Source organism: Gorilla gorilla, chromosome 9, assembly GCF_029281585.2.
Source record: "Gorilla gorilla gorilla isolate KB3781 chromosome 9, NHGRI_mGorGor1-v2.1_pri, whole genome shotgun sequence".
Classification (NCBI taxonomy): Eukaryota; Metazoa; Chordata; class Mammalia; order Primates; family Hominidae; genus Gorilla; species Gorilla gorilla.
The window spans coordinates 115896351-115913038 of record NC_073233.2 but is presented as its reverse complement, the minus strand read 5'-3'; the positions used below and the strand labels follow the sequence as shown (position 1 = coordinate 115913038).

At 41.5% G+C, this 16688-nt stretch overlaps 1 protein-coding gene across 1 annotated transcript in view; it reads right to left on the bottom strand.

The window, feature by feature from the left end:
• The window catches only part of CUL5 (cullin 5), a 97558-nt gene extending 81510 nt beyond the window's left edge, over nucleotides 1-16048 (bottom strand). Inside the window, exon 1 of the mRNA XM_004052076.5 lies at nucleotides 15363-16048. Coding sequence (XP_004052124.1) covers nucleotides 15363-15386 — 24 coding nt within the window. The 5' untranslated portion in view covers nucleotides 15387-16048. The remainder of the gene's footprint in view (nucleotides 1-15362) is intronic.
• Between the last annotated feature and the right edge of the window lie 640 nt (nucleotides 16049-16688).

Below are 16688 nucleotides of genomic sequence, written 5' to 3'. Positions count from 1 at the left end.
TTGATTTTCCTTACATTTCCACGAATGGTTTGAATATCTGACATCTGTAAATAAATTTTAGTTCAGCATTTGTATCTTCTATTAACTTCACTATAATCTTCAGCATAGATGTGTAAATCACTGCATCACTGTGATTATTTTACTTTATAATATCTGACTGTTACGTGTTAGGTGCTGTACTGTTCCAAACAGTTTACAAGTATGAATTAATCTTCACAACTATTCTATGTGTTCAGTGATATTATTCCTTTATTATTATTATTATTATTTTTTGAGACAGGATTTTGCTCTGTTGCCTAAGCAAGAGTGCAGTGGCATAATCATAGCTCACTGCATGTTCAAACTCTTGGCCTCAAGTGATCAAGTGGCCCTCCTGCCTCAGCCTCCCAAACTGCTAGGATTACAGGCATGATCACTGTGCCTGGCCTATTCCCATTTTATGCACACTGTACAACCTGAGATTAAGTTAGATTATTTGTCAAAAATTACAGGCAATAAGTGGCAGGGCAGGAAATCAAATCCAAGCAGTTTAGCTCTGTTAAAGCCACATTCTTAATGAACTATTCTCTGGTCCTTTCCTGGATAAGGAATGAATGGGCTTCTAATCCATGGGCCAGATCCAGCCCTTGGCTTAATTTCATCAGGCTTATAGAGTAAACTGCAAAGATCTATGATTATAAAAATTTAGTGACAATTATCTAGAAACCATACGGCAGAAACATCACTACATAAAAGACATTTCTTTTCAAACATGGTGGAGGAGGAGGAAGAGGACACTGTTTTCCAAGAAGTTAAATATCTCTTTCCACTGAAATAAAAAATTTCATACCACACTCTGTTTAAACTTTTAGGTTCCTTTTATAAAGGAAAAAAATCTCAAACAAATTCTAGCAACACTTGTATTTTTTTGAAACCCAAACAAATAACTTTAAGGAAAAAGCAAGAATAATAAAACTGATAAAAGAGTTTAAACTTATTTTGGGGAGCTTGTCATTTATTACATTTATTCACTGAACAAACATCTGAGACTCTACTGTGCATTGGGGCACATAAATGAAAAGTCCTCAAGCAATTCACATTCTAGTATAGTGTTCCTTAAACTGTAGTACATGGACTCCCGAAGGGTCCCAGGATATATTCTTTGTTTTTTTTCTTTTTTCAAACACCAACTTCAACCAGACACCCAGGATACATTCTTAAGACTCAATCTATAAAAGGAATTTTAAAATTTTGTTTTCGTTTTTAAAAATCTAACAAAATATTAATACAAGTAGAAATCTGAACTACTCATATGACCTTAAAACCAAGCATTAACCATAAAGGGAAAAAATTTATAAACTGCACTATATTAAAATTAACTTTAGCCATTAAAAGACACCATTCAGGGAGTGAAAAGGCAGCCCACAGAGTGGAGAATATACTGCATTTTTTTTGTTTGTTTTGTTTTTGATACAGAGTTTTGTTTGTTGCCCAGGCTGGAGTGCAATGGCAAGATCGTGGCTCACTACAACCTCTGCCTCCCTGGTTCAAGTGATTCTCATTCTCCTGCCTCAGCCTCCCAGGTAGCTGGGATTACAGGCATGTGCCACCATGCCTGGCTAATTTTTTTAGTAGAGGTGGGGTTTCACCATGTTGGTTAGGCTGGTCTCGAACTCCTGACTTCAGGTGATCCACCTGCCTTGGCCTCCCAAAGTGCTAGGATTACAGACATGAGCCACCACGCTGGGCCAGGAAAGGATATTTCTAATATGTATATCCAAGAAAGGCTCTCATCCAGAATATGTAAAGAACTAAAAAATCCCTAAGAAAAGCAAAACAACTCAATTTTATAATTGACTTTTTTTTAGAGATGGGGTCTTGCTGTCACCTAGGCTGGAGTGCAGTGGCACCATCACTGCTCACTGTAGTCTTGAACCACCGGCTCAGAGAAAGTTAAAAAATTTATATCTCAAAAGCACACAGCTAAGGCTACAGGCCTAAATACTGTACCATCATTTGCCCAGACCAAGGAAGGAGGGTGGATTACAGAAGAATAACTTAATTTTTAAAAACGTGTTTGGGTCCTGTGTTAATTGGCTTAGGAAAAAGAAAATGTGTTTGGGCTGGGGTAAGTGTTATCAGCCAGAAATATAAGATGTTATATAGATCTTTCTAGAACATATCACTGCTTAAAAAAATGCATATCCCCCAATGAAATTTAGGAGTGCATTTTCAAGCAATTAGCGTATCTGTAACCATCCCACTTTACTAGGTCATGAGTAAAAGAGCAGATATATAATGGTGTAGAAATACAGTATTTGGTATCATGTTAAAAAATAAAAACGTTTAAACACAAGAATGTAAACAAAAATAGAAAAATCCACTGGCTTGCAAAATGATTCAATAGAATCATTTTTAAATAATTCACTTACTTTACAACAAAATAATACAAATGTTGACCTACTGGTTCGCCCCGAAAACACCCAGAAATCCCTACATAACGCCTGGGACAAAACATACCACATCAAATTATAGAAACAATATTATGGCAATATTTTAATGATGTCAAATGTTGCATTTAAAAGAAAACAGAGAGGGCTCACGCCTATAATCCCAGCACTTTGGGAGACCAAGGTGGGAGGATCACTTGAGGCTAGGATTTCAAGACCAGCCTGGGCATCAAAGAAAGACCCCATCTCTAAGAATGGATGGATCGATGGATAGATAGGTAGATAGATACAGATAGATAGATGGGCATGGTGGGGCACACTTGCAGCCCTAGCTACTCCAGAGGCTGAGGCGGGACAACTGCTTGGGCCCAGGAGTTCGAGGCTGCAGTGAGCTATGATCATGCCACTGCATTCCAGCCTGATGAACAAAGTGAGACCCTGTCTCTGAAAAATAAATAAATAAACTGGGCGGTGTGGCTCATGCCTATAATCCCATTACTGTGGGAGGTCAAGGCAGGAGAATCACTTGAGGCCATGAGTTTGAAACCAGCCTGGGCAACATGGTGAGACCCCATCTCTACAAAAACAAAATAAAATAAAATAAAATAAAATAAAATATTAGCTGGGTGTGGTGGCGCACACCAGTAGTCCCAACAGCTACTCCAGAGGTTGAGGCAAGAGCACTGCTTAAGCTCAGGAATTCAAGGCTGCAGTGACCTATGATCATCCCACTGCACTCCAGTCTGAGTGACAGAGTAAGACCCTGTCTCTAAAAAACTAATAAAATTTAAAAATAATACAAGGAAACAAAGAATTTGTTATTATTGCTGTATATCTTGCTATATCTTGCTTAGGACAAAGGTGTAAGAAAAGCTAAGATGAAAAGACAAGCTGAAGGAAAAGCAAGAAATAATGGCATCCATAGAATTAATGGCAATTTTTTTATTACCTTACTTTTACACGCCCATAACATTCTGAACACCACACAACCAGTTTAGTTGTTTTAAGATTTGTGAAGTTCCCGCCATACTGATTGTGGATTAGAGCCATGCGTCACTTAATGACATTCTGAGAAATGCATCGTTAAGCAATTTCATCGTTGTGTGAAAATAACAGCATGTACTTACACAAATCTAATAGTAGAGACTACTTACTACACACTTAGGCTAAATGGTATAGTCTATTATCCTAGGCTACCAACCTATATAGCATGTAACTGTACTGAAGCTGGAGGCAATTAGGACAAAGTGGTAAGAATTTGTGTATCTAAACATAGAAAAGGTACAGTAAAAATACAGTATGAAAGATAAAAAATGGTAGACCTAAATTGGGCACTCACCATGAATGGAGCCTGCAGGACTGGAAGATGCTCTAGGTGAGTCAGTGAGTGAGTAGTGAGTGAATGTGAAGGTCTAGGACATTACTGTACACTTTATAAACACTTAGGCTATGCTAAATTATACAAAAATATTTTTCTTCAATAATAAATTAATATAAGCTCAATGTAACTTTTTTACTTTAAAAACCTTTCCTCTTCTTGGGAAACTTTTTGACTTTTTTGTAAATAACACTTATCGTGAAACACAAACACAAGGCCAGGCACAGTGGCTCACGCCTCTAATCCTAGCCCTCTGGGAGGCTGAGGTGCAAAGATCACTTGAGCTCAGGAGTTTGAGACCAGCCTGGGCAACATGGTGAGACCCTGTCTCTATTTTAAACAAAAAACAAACAAAAAAAAATCACAAACACATTCAGCTGCACAAACATATTTACTTTCTTTATATCCTTATTCTATAAACTTTTCTATTAAAAAAAGGTTTTTTATTTTCAATCTTTTTCATTAAAAACTAAGACACACATACACACTAGCCTAGGCCTCCACAGGGTCAGGATCATCATCACTGTCTTCAACCTTCACATCTTGTCCCACTGGAAAGTCTTCAGGAACGCTAACCTGAATGGGGCTGTCATCTTCTATGGTAACAACGCCTTCTTCTGGAATGCCCCCTAAAGGACCTGACTGAGGGTATTTTACAGTTAACTTTTACATTTATTAGAGGGTACACACACTAAAAAAAAATAACAAGTATGTAACAGTAAATGTACTGCTACAGTTTGGATGTTTGTCCACCAAGCCTCATGTTGAAATTTGATCCCCAATGTTGTAAGTGGGCCTAATGAAACGTGTTGGGTCATGGTGGTGGACCCCTCATGTACAGATGAATGCCAGTGGGGGTGGGGGCAGGGTGGTGAGCAGTGAGTGAGTTCTCACTGTTAGTTCCCTGAGAGTTGGTTGTTAAAAAGAGTCTGGTACCTCTCCCCACTCTCTTGCTTCCTTTCTTGCCGTGTGATCTCTACACACACAGGATCCCTTTCACCTTCTGCCATGAGTAGAAGCAGGCTGAGGACCTCACCAGCCTACAGAACTGTGGGCCAAATAAACCTTTTCTTTATAAATTACCCAGTCTCAGGTATTCCTTTATAGCAACACAAATGGACTAAGATATACATAAACCAGTAACACAGTCACTTATTATTATTAGGATAATAATTTTATTATCCTATTATCCAAGGATTATGTACTGTATACAATTATATGTGCTAGACTTTTATAAGAGTGGCAGCACAATAGTTTTATGTACACCAGCATCGCCACAGACACGAGTGATGTGTTATTGCACTACTACGTTACAAGGGCTACAATAAACATTGCCAGACAATAGGAATTTTTTAGCTCCCATTATAATCCTATAAGACCACCATTATATATGTGATCCGTTGTTGACCAAAACATCAATATGCAGTAAATGACTGTATATCCAATTAATGGCACTCTAATAACTTTACCAAAGGAACTCAGTTGTCGTATTTTAGATAATTCATGTGAATTATGAGGTTAGTTATTTGAATGTGTGGGTTCCCTTACTGTTTATGAAGCCACTATTGCTCCCAGTTATGTCATTTTAAAACCCCATTTGCCAATCCCCACTAACCAAAAGAATCAAACTACTGTACAGTTGTCCCTTGGTATCTGTGGGGAAATGATTCCAGGATCCACCCCACCCATCGGGATACCAAAACCCATACATGTTCAAGTCCCTGATAGAAAATGGCATAGCATTTGCTTATTACCCATGCACATCCTCCCATACACTTTAAACCATCTCTAAATTACTTATAATACCTACTATAATGTAAATGCTAACAGCTGCTATACTGTATTGTTTAGGGAATTATAAGAAAAAAAGGTCTGTACATATTCAATACAGACGCAAATTTTTTCTGAGGTTTTTTTTGAGATTACTGCTATTTATAGATATAGAAACTGAGGCACAGAGATGTTAAGTAACTTGCCCAATACCACACAGCTAGCAAATGGCAGAACCTGGAGGCCAACCCAAGCAGTGTGGCTGCAGAGGCTGAGCTCATAACCACTGTTACATTGCAAGCACACTACTTGCATCTATAAGGGATTCATAAAATCTTTCTTATCTCAACAAAAGTGAGTTGGCTTAATAAAAATAAATGTGTGCGGGTGCCATATTAAGTGCATATATATGATGTTTCTCTCTCTCTCTTTTTTTTTTTTTTTTAAGACACAGTCTCACTCTGTCACCCAGGCTGGAGTGCAATGGCGTGATCTCGGCTCCCTGCAACCTCTGCCTCGTGGGTTCAAGTGATTCTCCTGCCTCAGCCTCCTGAGTAGCTGGGACTACTGGCATGTGCCACCACACTCAGCTAATTTTTGTATTTTTTTTTTTTTAGTAAAGATGGGGTTTCACCATGTTGGCCAGGATGGTCTTGAACTCCTGACCTCACGTGATCCGCCTGCCTCAGCCTCCCAAAGTGCTGGGATTATAGGCATGAGCCATCACCCCCAGCCTTTCCTGAGTATTTTTAATCTTTGGTTGGTTGAATCCACAGACATGGAACTCATGAATACTGAGGGCTGATTGTATGTATCTGAATACCAGTAATTCTTACTACTGCAATTCTATCTTCCAGCCACAGCAACCTTTTAAAGGTGTTCCTCAAACAGGCCAAGCTCATCACTGCACCTCAAGACTTTTGCCTTAGAATGCAGATCATTCAGGTCTCAGCTCCAATGCCACCTCAGAGAGGCCTCCCAAACCAACCTAAGAAAAATGCCCTTCCTCCATTCCTCTCCGCACATCCAGAGACAAAGTCTTGAGATGGTACAAGAGACACTCTGGTTGCCTGAGACTGAAATTTTAATTTGGAATAACCAGACTTTTAAGAAAAGCCCAGGAAAGCTATAGGATCTGGCTGAAATGTCAACATGAGGAAGAAAAAGAACATTCAACAAAAAATAGTCAAAAGCAGTTTTTTGGGGAAAAATTATTTTCTGTTGTAAATAAGTGAGTAAAATAGTGGCTCCACCTTCCGAACACTTTTTTTTTTTTGAGACAGGGTCTCACTCTGTCGTCCAGGCTAGAGTGCAGCAGCATAAACATTGCTCACTGCAGCCTTGATCTGTGCTCAAGCAATCCTCCTGCCTCAGCCTCCCATGTAGCTGAGATTACAGGCATGCACTAACATGCCTGGATAATTCTTAAATTTTTTGTAGAGACGAGGTCTTACTATGTTGCCCAGACTGGTCTTGAACTCCTGGGCTCAAGCGATCTTCCCACCTGGGCTTCTCAAAGTGCTGCAATTACAGGCGTGAGCCTCCGCATCCTGCCTTGAACATTCTTATCATGTTGTTTTCGCTACCGCCCTAATTACCAGTAAAAACTATGCAAGTGTATTCTTTATGTCTTTAGTGTCAGTATTCATCCATCAGGATATAAGCCCCAAAGTCTAAGAACTTTGTCATATTCACTATTGTATCACTGATACTTTTTTTTTTTTTTTTTTTTTTGAGACAGGGTCTTGCTTTGTCGCCCAGTCTGGAGTGCAGTGGTGCGATCTCAATTCACTGCAGCCTCAACCTCCTGGGCTCAAGCAAGCGTCCCAACTCAGCTTCCTGAGTAGCTAGAACTAAAACCGTACACCACCACCCCCAGGTATTTATTTTTTATTTTTTGTAGAGACGAGTTTCACCATGCTGTTCAGGGTGGGCTAAAATTCCTGCGCTCAGGTAATCCACCCACCTCAATCTCCCAAAGTGCTTGGATTACAGGTGTGAGCCACTGTGCCCAGCCTGACATTTAAAATGGTATCCAGTACAGCATAAATGCTCAGATTTTTATGGAATGAACAAACCACAGTTACACAGATCAATTACCTTTGATATTATTTGTATGTACTCCATGGATTTGACCAATGTTTTCTAATTTTTATTTTTGTAGAGGTGGTAGGTCTTGCTATGCTGCCCAATCTAGTCTCCAACTCCTGGCCTCAAATGATCCTCCTGCCTCTGCTTTCCAAAGTGTTGGGCATGAGCCACTGCATCCAGCCTCTGACCAAAGTTTTAACCTGAGCTGTATCCTGCTTTTTGTTTGTTTGTTTTTTTGTTTGTTTTTGTACAAATGGGGTTGCCCAGGCTGGTATCAAACTCCTGGCCTCAAGCAATACTCTCACCTTGGCCTCCCAAATCACTGGGATTACAGGTGTGAGTTACTGCACCCAGCCCTGCTTTCCTTACAGAGCATATGAGGCATCTATTTCCTCCACCTACAAACCAAGGCAGGAGGCAAATGGCTCTTAATGACAACTGGGTTCACCAGGACACTAGGCAAAATATTTATTAAGAGAAACCTCAGGTAGGGGTGGTAGCTCACGCCAGTAATCCCAGCACTTTGGAAGAACAGGGCAGATTGCTTGAGCCCAGGAATTCCAGACTAGCCTGGACAACATGGCAAAACCCTGTCTCTAAACATTTTTTTAAATGAGCTGGGCATGCTGGTGTTGCACCTGTGGGAGGATGAGGTGGGAGGATTACCTGAGCCTGAGGACGTCAAGGCTGCAGGAAGCTGTGACTGCGCCACTGTACTCCAGACTGGAGGACAGAGTGAGACCCTGTCTCAACAGAAAAGAAAAGAAAAGAAAAGAAAAACCTCTCTGGCTGACTAGCTCTTTTGCTCATTCCTGTAATCCCAGCACTTTGTGAGGCCTACGCAGGAAGATCACTGGAGCTCAGGAGTGGAGATCAGTCTGGGCAATATGGTGAGATCCCATCTCTATAAAAAATTAGCCAGACCTAGGGTGGTATGTGCCTGTAGTCTCAGCCACTCAGGAGGCTAAAGTGGGAGGATAGCTTGATCCTGGGAGATCAAGACTGAAGTGAGCCATGATCATGCCACTGCACTGCAGCTTGTGTGAGAGTGAGACCTCCTCTCAAAACAAACAAAAACAAAAACAAAACCTCTCTTTTTACTAGAAAGATGCCTAGTATCCTCTTTCTACCTTCCAGCAGTCTAGAATTCCCCTCCTCTAATCTACTGAAAAATGACTGATCAAAATTTATCCTGAGCTGCCACTTCCTTTTAGAAGTTTTAATTAACATACATCACCTCCAGATTATGGTAATTGTTCAATCATTTACTTTCATAGAACATGAAAGATTCTACCATTTACATGTATCACAAAGTTTTACAGTTACTGATTAGTCCACTATTCCCTCTCCCATTCCTACCCATGACCAACACAGACACCCTTGAAATTTGTTTCCTCCCTAGGCTGTGTCGAATGCAACCATCTCTCTAGGACAGTACACTGAAGGAGGGGAAGGCCGCTCTAAGGCCCATGTCCCTCTTAGATATACATTTCAAGAGGGCAATTTCTATCAACCCAATGAAAAATTGACAAGTTCTTAATAAGGTTCTCATTTATGTTTAACTAGACATATTAAAAAGAATTCTCTGGTTATGTACCTTAACCACATTCACCGATGATATTCAAATCTTCGTATCACATCCATATTCCTTGCCAAGCATGATCCTGACTCTGTGCTTTCACACTGGCTGTTCCCTCTACAAGGAACTCTTCTAAATATGTACATGACTTGCTCCCTTGCTTCATTCTGGTTTTACCTCAAATATTATCTCCTCAGAGGCATTCCCTCACTATCTTATCAAAAATAAGCCAGCTGTGATGGCTCATGCCTGTAATCCCAGCACTTTGGGAGGCTGAGGTAGGAGGATCACTTAAGGTCAGGAGTTCAAGACTAGCCTGGCCAACATGGTGAAACTCCATCTCTACTAAAAATGCAAAAATCAGCCGAGCATGGTGGTGGTCACCGGTAATCCCAACTACTCGGGAGGCTGAGGAAGGAGAATTGCTTGAACCCAGGAGGTGGAGGTTGCAGTGAGCCAAGATCGTGCCACTGCACTCCAGCCTGGGCAAGAGAGTGAGACCCCGTCTCAAAAATAATAATAATAATAATAATAATAATAATAAGAGCACCAAGCACTCTCTCTTTTACCCTGGTTGTTTTTATTCATAGTACCTATCACAACTTGACTTACAGTATGTATTTAACTGTTTATGTTTATTGTCTCTCTTCCCAACAAAAATGTAAATTATACAAGGGCAGGAGCTGTCTGCCTAGTTCATCATTATCTAGTTAGAATTAGGAAATACTAAATTCTCGTTCAATGAATAAATGTATTTCCCATAGACTTAATTACTCCTGCTATAGTTACGGTTTCAATGAACACGATGTCACTGGCACAAATGCCCCTCATCCATGGCCAATCTCACAAGCAGATTATAAATATACAGAAAATATAATAACTTTTATGTGTAAAAGCCAAAAATAGATTGAGGGCTTGAGAGTATCTCTGCCCACATATTTTTCAAATATTCCTCAGTAACTATAGAACTTTATTTCAAACCCCTTGCCTAGCACTGAAGGCCCTTTGTAATCTGACCCGACTTCCCTTTCACTCCTATCCCTCTTGTTGTTTCCCTGTATTCTGGGTTTCTATGCTGCAACAATCCCAAGGAACACTATTCATACAGAATATCTAACACAGCACGCAGCCCTGCTTACACTGCAGCCACACTGATCTAGCCTAGATTCCTACCAAATTTTCTCCTAATTACCAATACAAAAAGCTTACCCATTATTCAAAATCCAGCTCCAATACTTTCTCCATAAAATTTTCACTGATCATCCCACCAGAAATTATTTCCTCAATCTGTGAGGGAGCATAGAGCAGTTGGTAACACATCTGAAACTTCTGCCTTATAATAAATCATTAGTACCTTTTACTCTCCTTTAGCATACGGTAAATTCCCAAACAGCATGGACATTGTTCTATATATCTTTGCATTCTCCATGGTACCTTGCATACGGGTGTCAATAAAGTTATCTTAATAATGAATAACTTTTACAGGCACTTTTTATTGTTGTTGTTTTATAGAGACAGGGTCTTGCTACATTGCCCAGGTTGGCCTCAGGTAATCCTCTCACCTCATCCTCCCAAAGTGCTGGGATTACAGGCATGAGCCACCATGCCCGGCCTCTATAGACACTCTGAATCACTGCTTTACATTTCCATTTTCTTTCCTCTTAAAGGATAAAAAAAAGTCCACTGAGAAAAGTAGTATGAATCATATTTCAGTTTAAAGTTTGATTTATCTTGTGGTTCGGTTATATACTACTGCCTTCTTGTGCCTCCATCTCACTAGATCCAATTAGAAGGAGAGAGAATGAGAGTTAAGAGTTAGTTATTAGGGAGAAGATGACCTCTGGCATGCTAGTGAGCCAACAAGTAACCAGCTAGGTAGGGGTGTGTATGCACACATGTATGAGAGAGAGAGACAAGAGACAGAGAGAGAGAATACTAGTTAGTTATCAGGAGAAGACCCAGCTGGAAAGATCTCAAATAATTTGAATCATCAAAGGTATCTGAACAGGAAAGTGATATGGTGAGAACTGCATTTTGATCTAGAGCTCAGATCAGAGCTAAGAGATAAAAATAGTGAAATCATGGGAGTTAAGACTGTCCCAGAAAAAAATATACAAAGATAGAAAAGGGCTGAAGATAAAATCCTGAGAAATAATTCTGTTGGGGACAGGGGAGGGAAGTCAGTGAAAAACAAACGTGATTTGAGAGAGAGCAGACCAAGGAGGGAATGTCATAAAAACCAAAAGAGAAGCAGAGGAAATGAGCAATAATACCAGAAAAGAGGATAAATATTATCAGAGAAGAATCTCATTTGATAATCAGGAGGTTGCTAGTACTTTTATGACTGACAGGTTCTATACAGTTGGGTGGGAGAGAAGAGTAAGCCATATCATTAAGTTAAAGGGCAAAGAACTATAAAGGCAGCAAATGGGGGCTGCTTTTCCAAGAACTGTGACAGTGAGAAACAGAAGTTTGAGGCAGAGGCAGAGTACAAGTTTGTATGAGGAGGCAGAGTGCAGTGGCTCACGCCTGTAATCCCAACACTTTGGGTGGCTGAGGCAGGCGGATCACTTGAGGTCAGGAGGTTGAGACCATCCTGGCCAATATGGTAAAATCCCGTCTCTACTAAAAATACAAAAATAAGCTGGGTGTGGTGGCGTGTGCCTGTAATCCCAGCTACTCAGGAGGTTGAGGCAGGAGAATTGCTTGACCCGGGAGGCGGAGGTTGCAGTGAGTGGAGATCCACACCACTGCACTCCAGCCTGGGCAACAAGAGCGAAACTCCATCTCCAAAAAAAAGAAAAGTTTATATGAGGCGACATATGAACTTTCTTATAGGCATAGGAGAAAAAAGGGAAACTGAAAAAAAAAAAAAAGTAAGAGGGGACATACCACCAAGTCCTGGGGGGAAGATGAGGACTGAAAAAGAACAAGCAGAATAAGACAATTTGGGAGGTAGCATGGAACAGAGAAGAACATAGGAGAAACAAGAAAAATGTTTGGTATCGACCAAGGAAGTTAAGGGCACTTCGAATAGCTGGGTAAAGTAATGTACTAAGAATTAAGAGGGGTGAGGCTCAGCAAGAAAAGGTTTAAACAATTGCTGTTTGGGGTGGAACAATAAACTGGAAATGAAAAAAATGAGCACTAAAGGCCCAGATGATAATTGCAAAAGAAAAGGAACAATCACAATTACATGTTCAAAGTAATCTAAAACAGAAGATAAAATTATAATATCAGATCCCTACAAATGTTCTACAGACTCACTCTGTAAGGAAAAACAACAAAGATAAAGTAGTTACATGGAAAGGTTTTCAGAGATACAAAACCCCTAAGCAGTTAACTGTATATGTCAAAATGTGCTACACAAATCTTTACACAGCTGAAAGACTTCTAAGATCCAGCAATAGTCCACTTGCTTTAAACAGACAATAAAATTATTAGAGTCAAATTCCAATATTAAAAAAGAAAAGCAGCTGGACATGGTGGCTCACGCCTATAATCCCAGCACTTTGAGAGGTCGAGGCGGGTGGATCATGAGGTCAAGAGATGGAGACCATCCTAGCCAACATGGTGAAACCCTGTCTCTACTAAAAATACAAAAATTAGCTGGGCGTGGTGGCGTGCGCCTGTAGTCCCAGCTACTCGGGATGCTGAGGCAGAAGAATCGCTTGAACCCGGGAGGCGGAGGTTGCAGTAAACCAAGATCGCACCACTGAACTCCAGCCTGGCAACAGAGCGAGCCTCCGTCCCCCGCCCAAAAAAAAAAAAAAATTAAAAAGAAAGAAAAGCTGGTGGTTTTTTTATGACATTGGCTTCTAACTTCTAAGTTACACATCAAGAAAGTTCACTAGAGTGACTGAGTCACTTACTAATTTTTTTTCAAAATATTATCACCTTCCCTTTATTTGTAAATGTTCAAGTTAAAACACTTTTTAAATTCTTGTGAGCTTTTAAACCTAAACCCTAAGTACCCCGTTTTCTGTATATTCAGGCAGTTTTCCCATTCACAGGTCTGTGCTGTGGATGTAGATTCAGAATGTCCACAAGTACTTAACTAATATGAACCAAAGTAGCTTCCACAGGTAAGTACTTAACTAATATGAACCAAAGTAGCTTCCACAGGTAAGTACTTAACTAATATGAACCAAAGTAGCTTCCACAGGTAAGTACTTAACTAATATGAACCAAAGTAGCTTCCACAGGTAAGTACTTAACTAATATAGACCAACGTAGCTTCTCCTCCAAACAATCCTTTGTGAGGTTTTGTAAGTAGAACAGTGACTTACTCCTTTCTGAGAGTTATTTTTGGGGAGAAAAAGACCTTGCTTTATATCCAGGTAATCAACAAGTCAAAATTTTCCTGAATCACGGACAAAATTACTTCTTAAACACATTTCAATTAATAGCATACTGTTTATGTAAACACACAGATGCATTCATAGGAGTCTTCAGAAATAAAACAAATTTTCTTTCCTTTTCTTTTTTCATTTAGAGTCTCACAGAGCAGTGGCGTGATCATAGTTAACTATAACCTCTAACTCAGAATTATCAATAGCACCTATATTGTAGGAACACTGTGAAGATTAAATTAACGTATCTAAAACAATCCTCCCACCTTGGCCTCTCAAACAGCTGAGATTACAGGAGTGAGCCACTGTGCCCAGCCCACAAATTTTCTTTCTGAAGTAAACCATGGGAAATTTGCTATACCATTATAAAAGAGAAAAGCAGAATGGGATGGGTTACTCAATTCCCCGAATTAGTTTTCTTAAAGAAAGAGGGGGAGTGGTTATAGTAATTTATTGTATTATACTAATTAAGTGCCAGGCACTGTTTTAAGCATTATAGATATATTAACTAATTTAATTTTCACAATGTTCCTATGATACAGGTGCTACTGATAATGCTGTCCTACTCAAAAGGAAACTTGCCCAAAGTCATACAGCTTTTAAGTGGTGGCTATTCAGGGAGTCTAATTCTAGGGCCCCTCTCCCTTTTAAAAGGTGATATACAGTACTGCCTCTTAGTAAAATTTGTTCTTCATTTTATGAAACAGTCCCATCTATCAGACAATCAAATATCAGTGGTCTAAAGAAGACATGATGGTTAGGTTCCTGTATATTTTCTATTATTTTCTAGTATTCATCCACATTGCCTGAAGGCATGAGAGGCCTCAGGAAGAAGTGGTTCATCCTTTGTATTAGGCTGATGCAAAAGTGACTGCGGTTTTTGCCATTAATATTATGTTCCCTGAGCTAATCACTACCCCCATTTCTGTCCGTACTTTTAAGGCAAATGACTAACTACTACAGACACATACACAGAACAGACTAGTTCTAAGTCTTCCTCATTCTTCTCCAAACTTTTCAACTGGTGGAGAATCTGCCCCTGTGGGCCTAGATCTCCCTTGCTATATAAAACTAACTTTAAATACTGTCTTTGACAAGGTAACTTTCCTGCGCCCTAAAACGATGGTATCGCTTCATCAGTTGTCATCTGGTTGTGTCCTGTAACTGGGGTGGGGGTTAGGAAGCAGTTTCCTAAGCAAAAAGATGAACTCAAGAATGGGAGAATTAGGAGGGAAGGTGTAACACGCAGAAAAGGGAGGAAGAGGGGTGGAGTGGGAGGCACTGCTGGTCTGACTCGGAATTTCGTGCAGACAGAACGAGAACAGAAATGGAAGAAGTGGGGGGGTCGAGTCACTGAAACCTGTTAGGCAGCATTTTCTTGGTTTTTCCTTTGATGCGTCTTAGACATTGCTTTACAAGAAACTGAGACCTAACAGTACTAACGGCCCAGCTGGTCAGGACACCGCACGACCATTCATCTCCCGCTCCCGGCCAGAGCTGGTCCCTTGAAAGCATCGCTCCTCGCCAGCGCTCAGCCAGGCTTTTCTCCCAGCGGCCAGTCGGCGGGAGCGACCACCAGAGCCTGTCGACCCCAAGGCCACAGACCCGCGTTCCGGTACTCGCCGGCTGCCACCGCGGCTTCCCTGCCAGTGGACAACCCCTGAACACTCCCACACTTCGCAGCTGAACCTGAGCCGTGCCTTTCCCAAAGAGCCGAACCCGGCGGCCACACAGTAAAACCCAAGCTGGAGTGAGGGTCTTACCTTTAACAGATTAGACGTCGCCATGTTCTTTAACTTGGACTCTCGCGAGACGACGCGAGAATTCGTGGCGCTCCCGGCCAAGCCTTGACCGGAGGCCGGAGCTCCCACCAGGGCCCAGGGCCCGTCGGCCCGCAGCAGGGTGTGGTGGGCGCTGGAGCAGCGCGCCGACAGCGCTGACCTCGTCCCAAGCACCAGGAGCTTCCTCACTCTTGTCCCCTACATGGTCACCGGAGCTTCCCCACGCGAAAGACCTCATGCACGCGCTCAGGAAGATGGGAACGGCGAATGCTGAGAAGGTAACGGGAGCCGACCTGACTTGGAAGAGGAAGCATCGACTCCACGAGCCTCCCCGACTCCTTCGGATTAGCCTTTGTGGTTGCACCCGCCGCGGCCACCTGCAACGAATTTAGCTCGGCTTAGGCCCCGCAGCTCAGGTTCCGCGGCCACGTCACGTGACGCGAGGGCGGGGACGCGCTCGGGAGCGAGCGTGGGAGCCTGGAAGCCTCGGTGGGTCCCGAGGCCGCAACGAGGCCGGGACCGCGCCCTCTGCTGGCGGGACCTGGCGTTTTCCGGCACCCCGCCCCAAATCCGGGACTCGGTGTTAAGGGAGGTGCATTGTCCTGAAATGCTTACAACAGCTGTCTTTAATAACTCGTGCATAGAATGCGCCCAGTAAATATGTGTTGACTGCACAAGCGTGATGACTCTTAATATTTCTATTCAGGAATGCTTGGCACTTAGATAAAATATTGTTCAGTGCTTTGGGAGGCCGAAGGGGGAGGATCACTTGAGGCCAGTTCAACACCCTCGTCATTACAAAAAAGTTTGAAAAAAAAAAAAAAAGATTGTTTAGAGAATGAATATTAATCTTCGATTTTCTGAAGGCACATTATCCTAGAAGATCCTAAACCATAAGCCCCCAGGTTTTACCCCTTCAGACCACACACCACTGGCCAATGCGATAATATAATTTACATGTGGAACCTGCAGGATACCTGGTATTGTGTTATGCACGTTTACAAACAGCCTTCATACGGCAATAATGCGTAGAAATAAGTAAGAGCTCTGGACTAAGAGAAGAGGGATGGGCCTACTTAAAGAATCCAATCAAGTAGTTAATACTTGTTTGAGCACTTGTATGTACTAGGCACAGGAAATGCAGGATTAAATAAAAGAGAAGACCCCTGCTCGTTTGGAGTTTATGGCCTAATAAGGTAGCCAAATGTTAAGGATGGTTACACAAGTCAAATATTACTTAGCGGGAGTTGTGATAAATATTGCAAAGAGGCCGGGCGCGGTGGCTCACGCCTATAATCCCTATAGGGC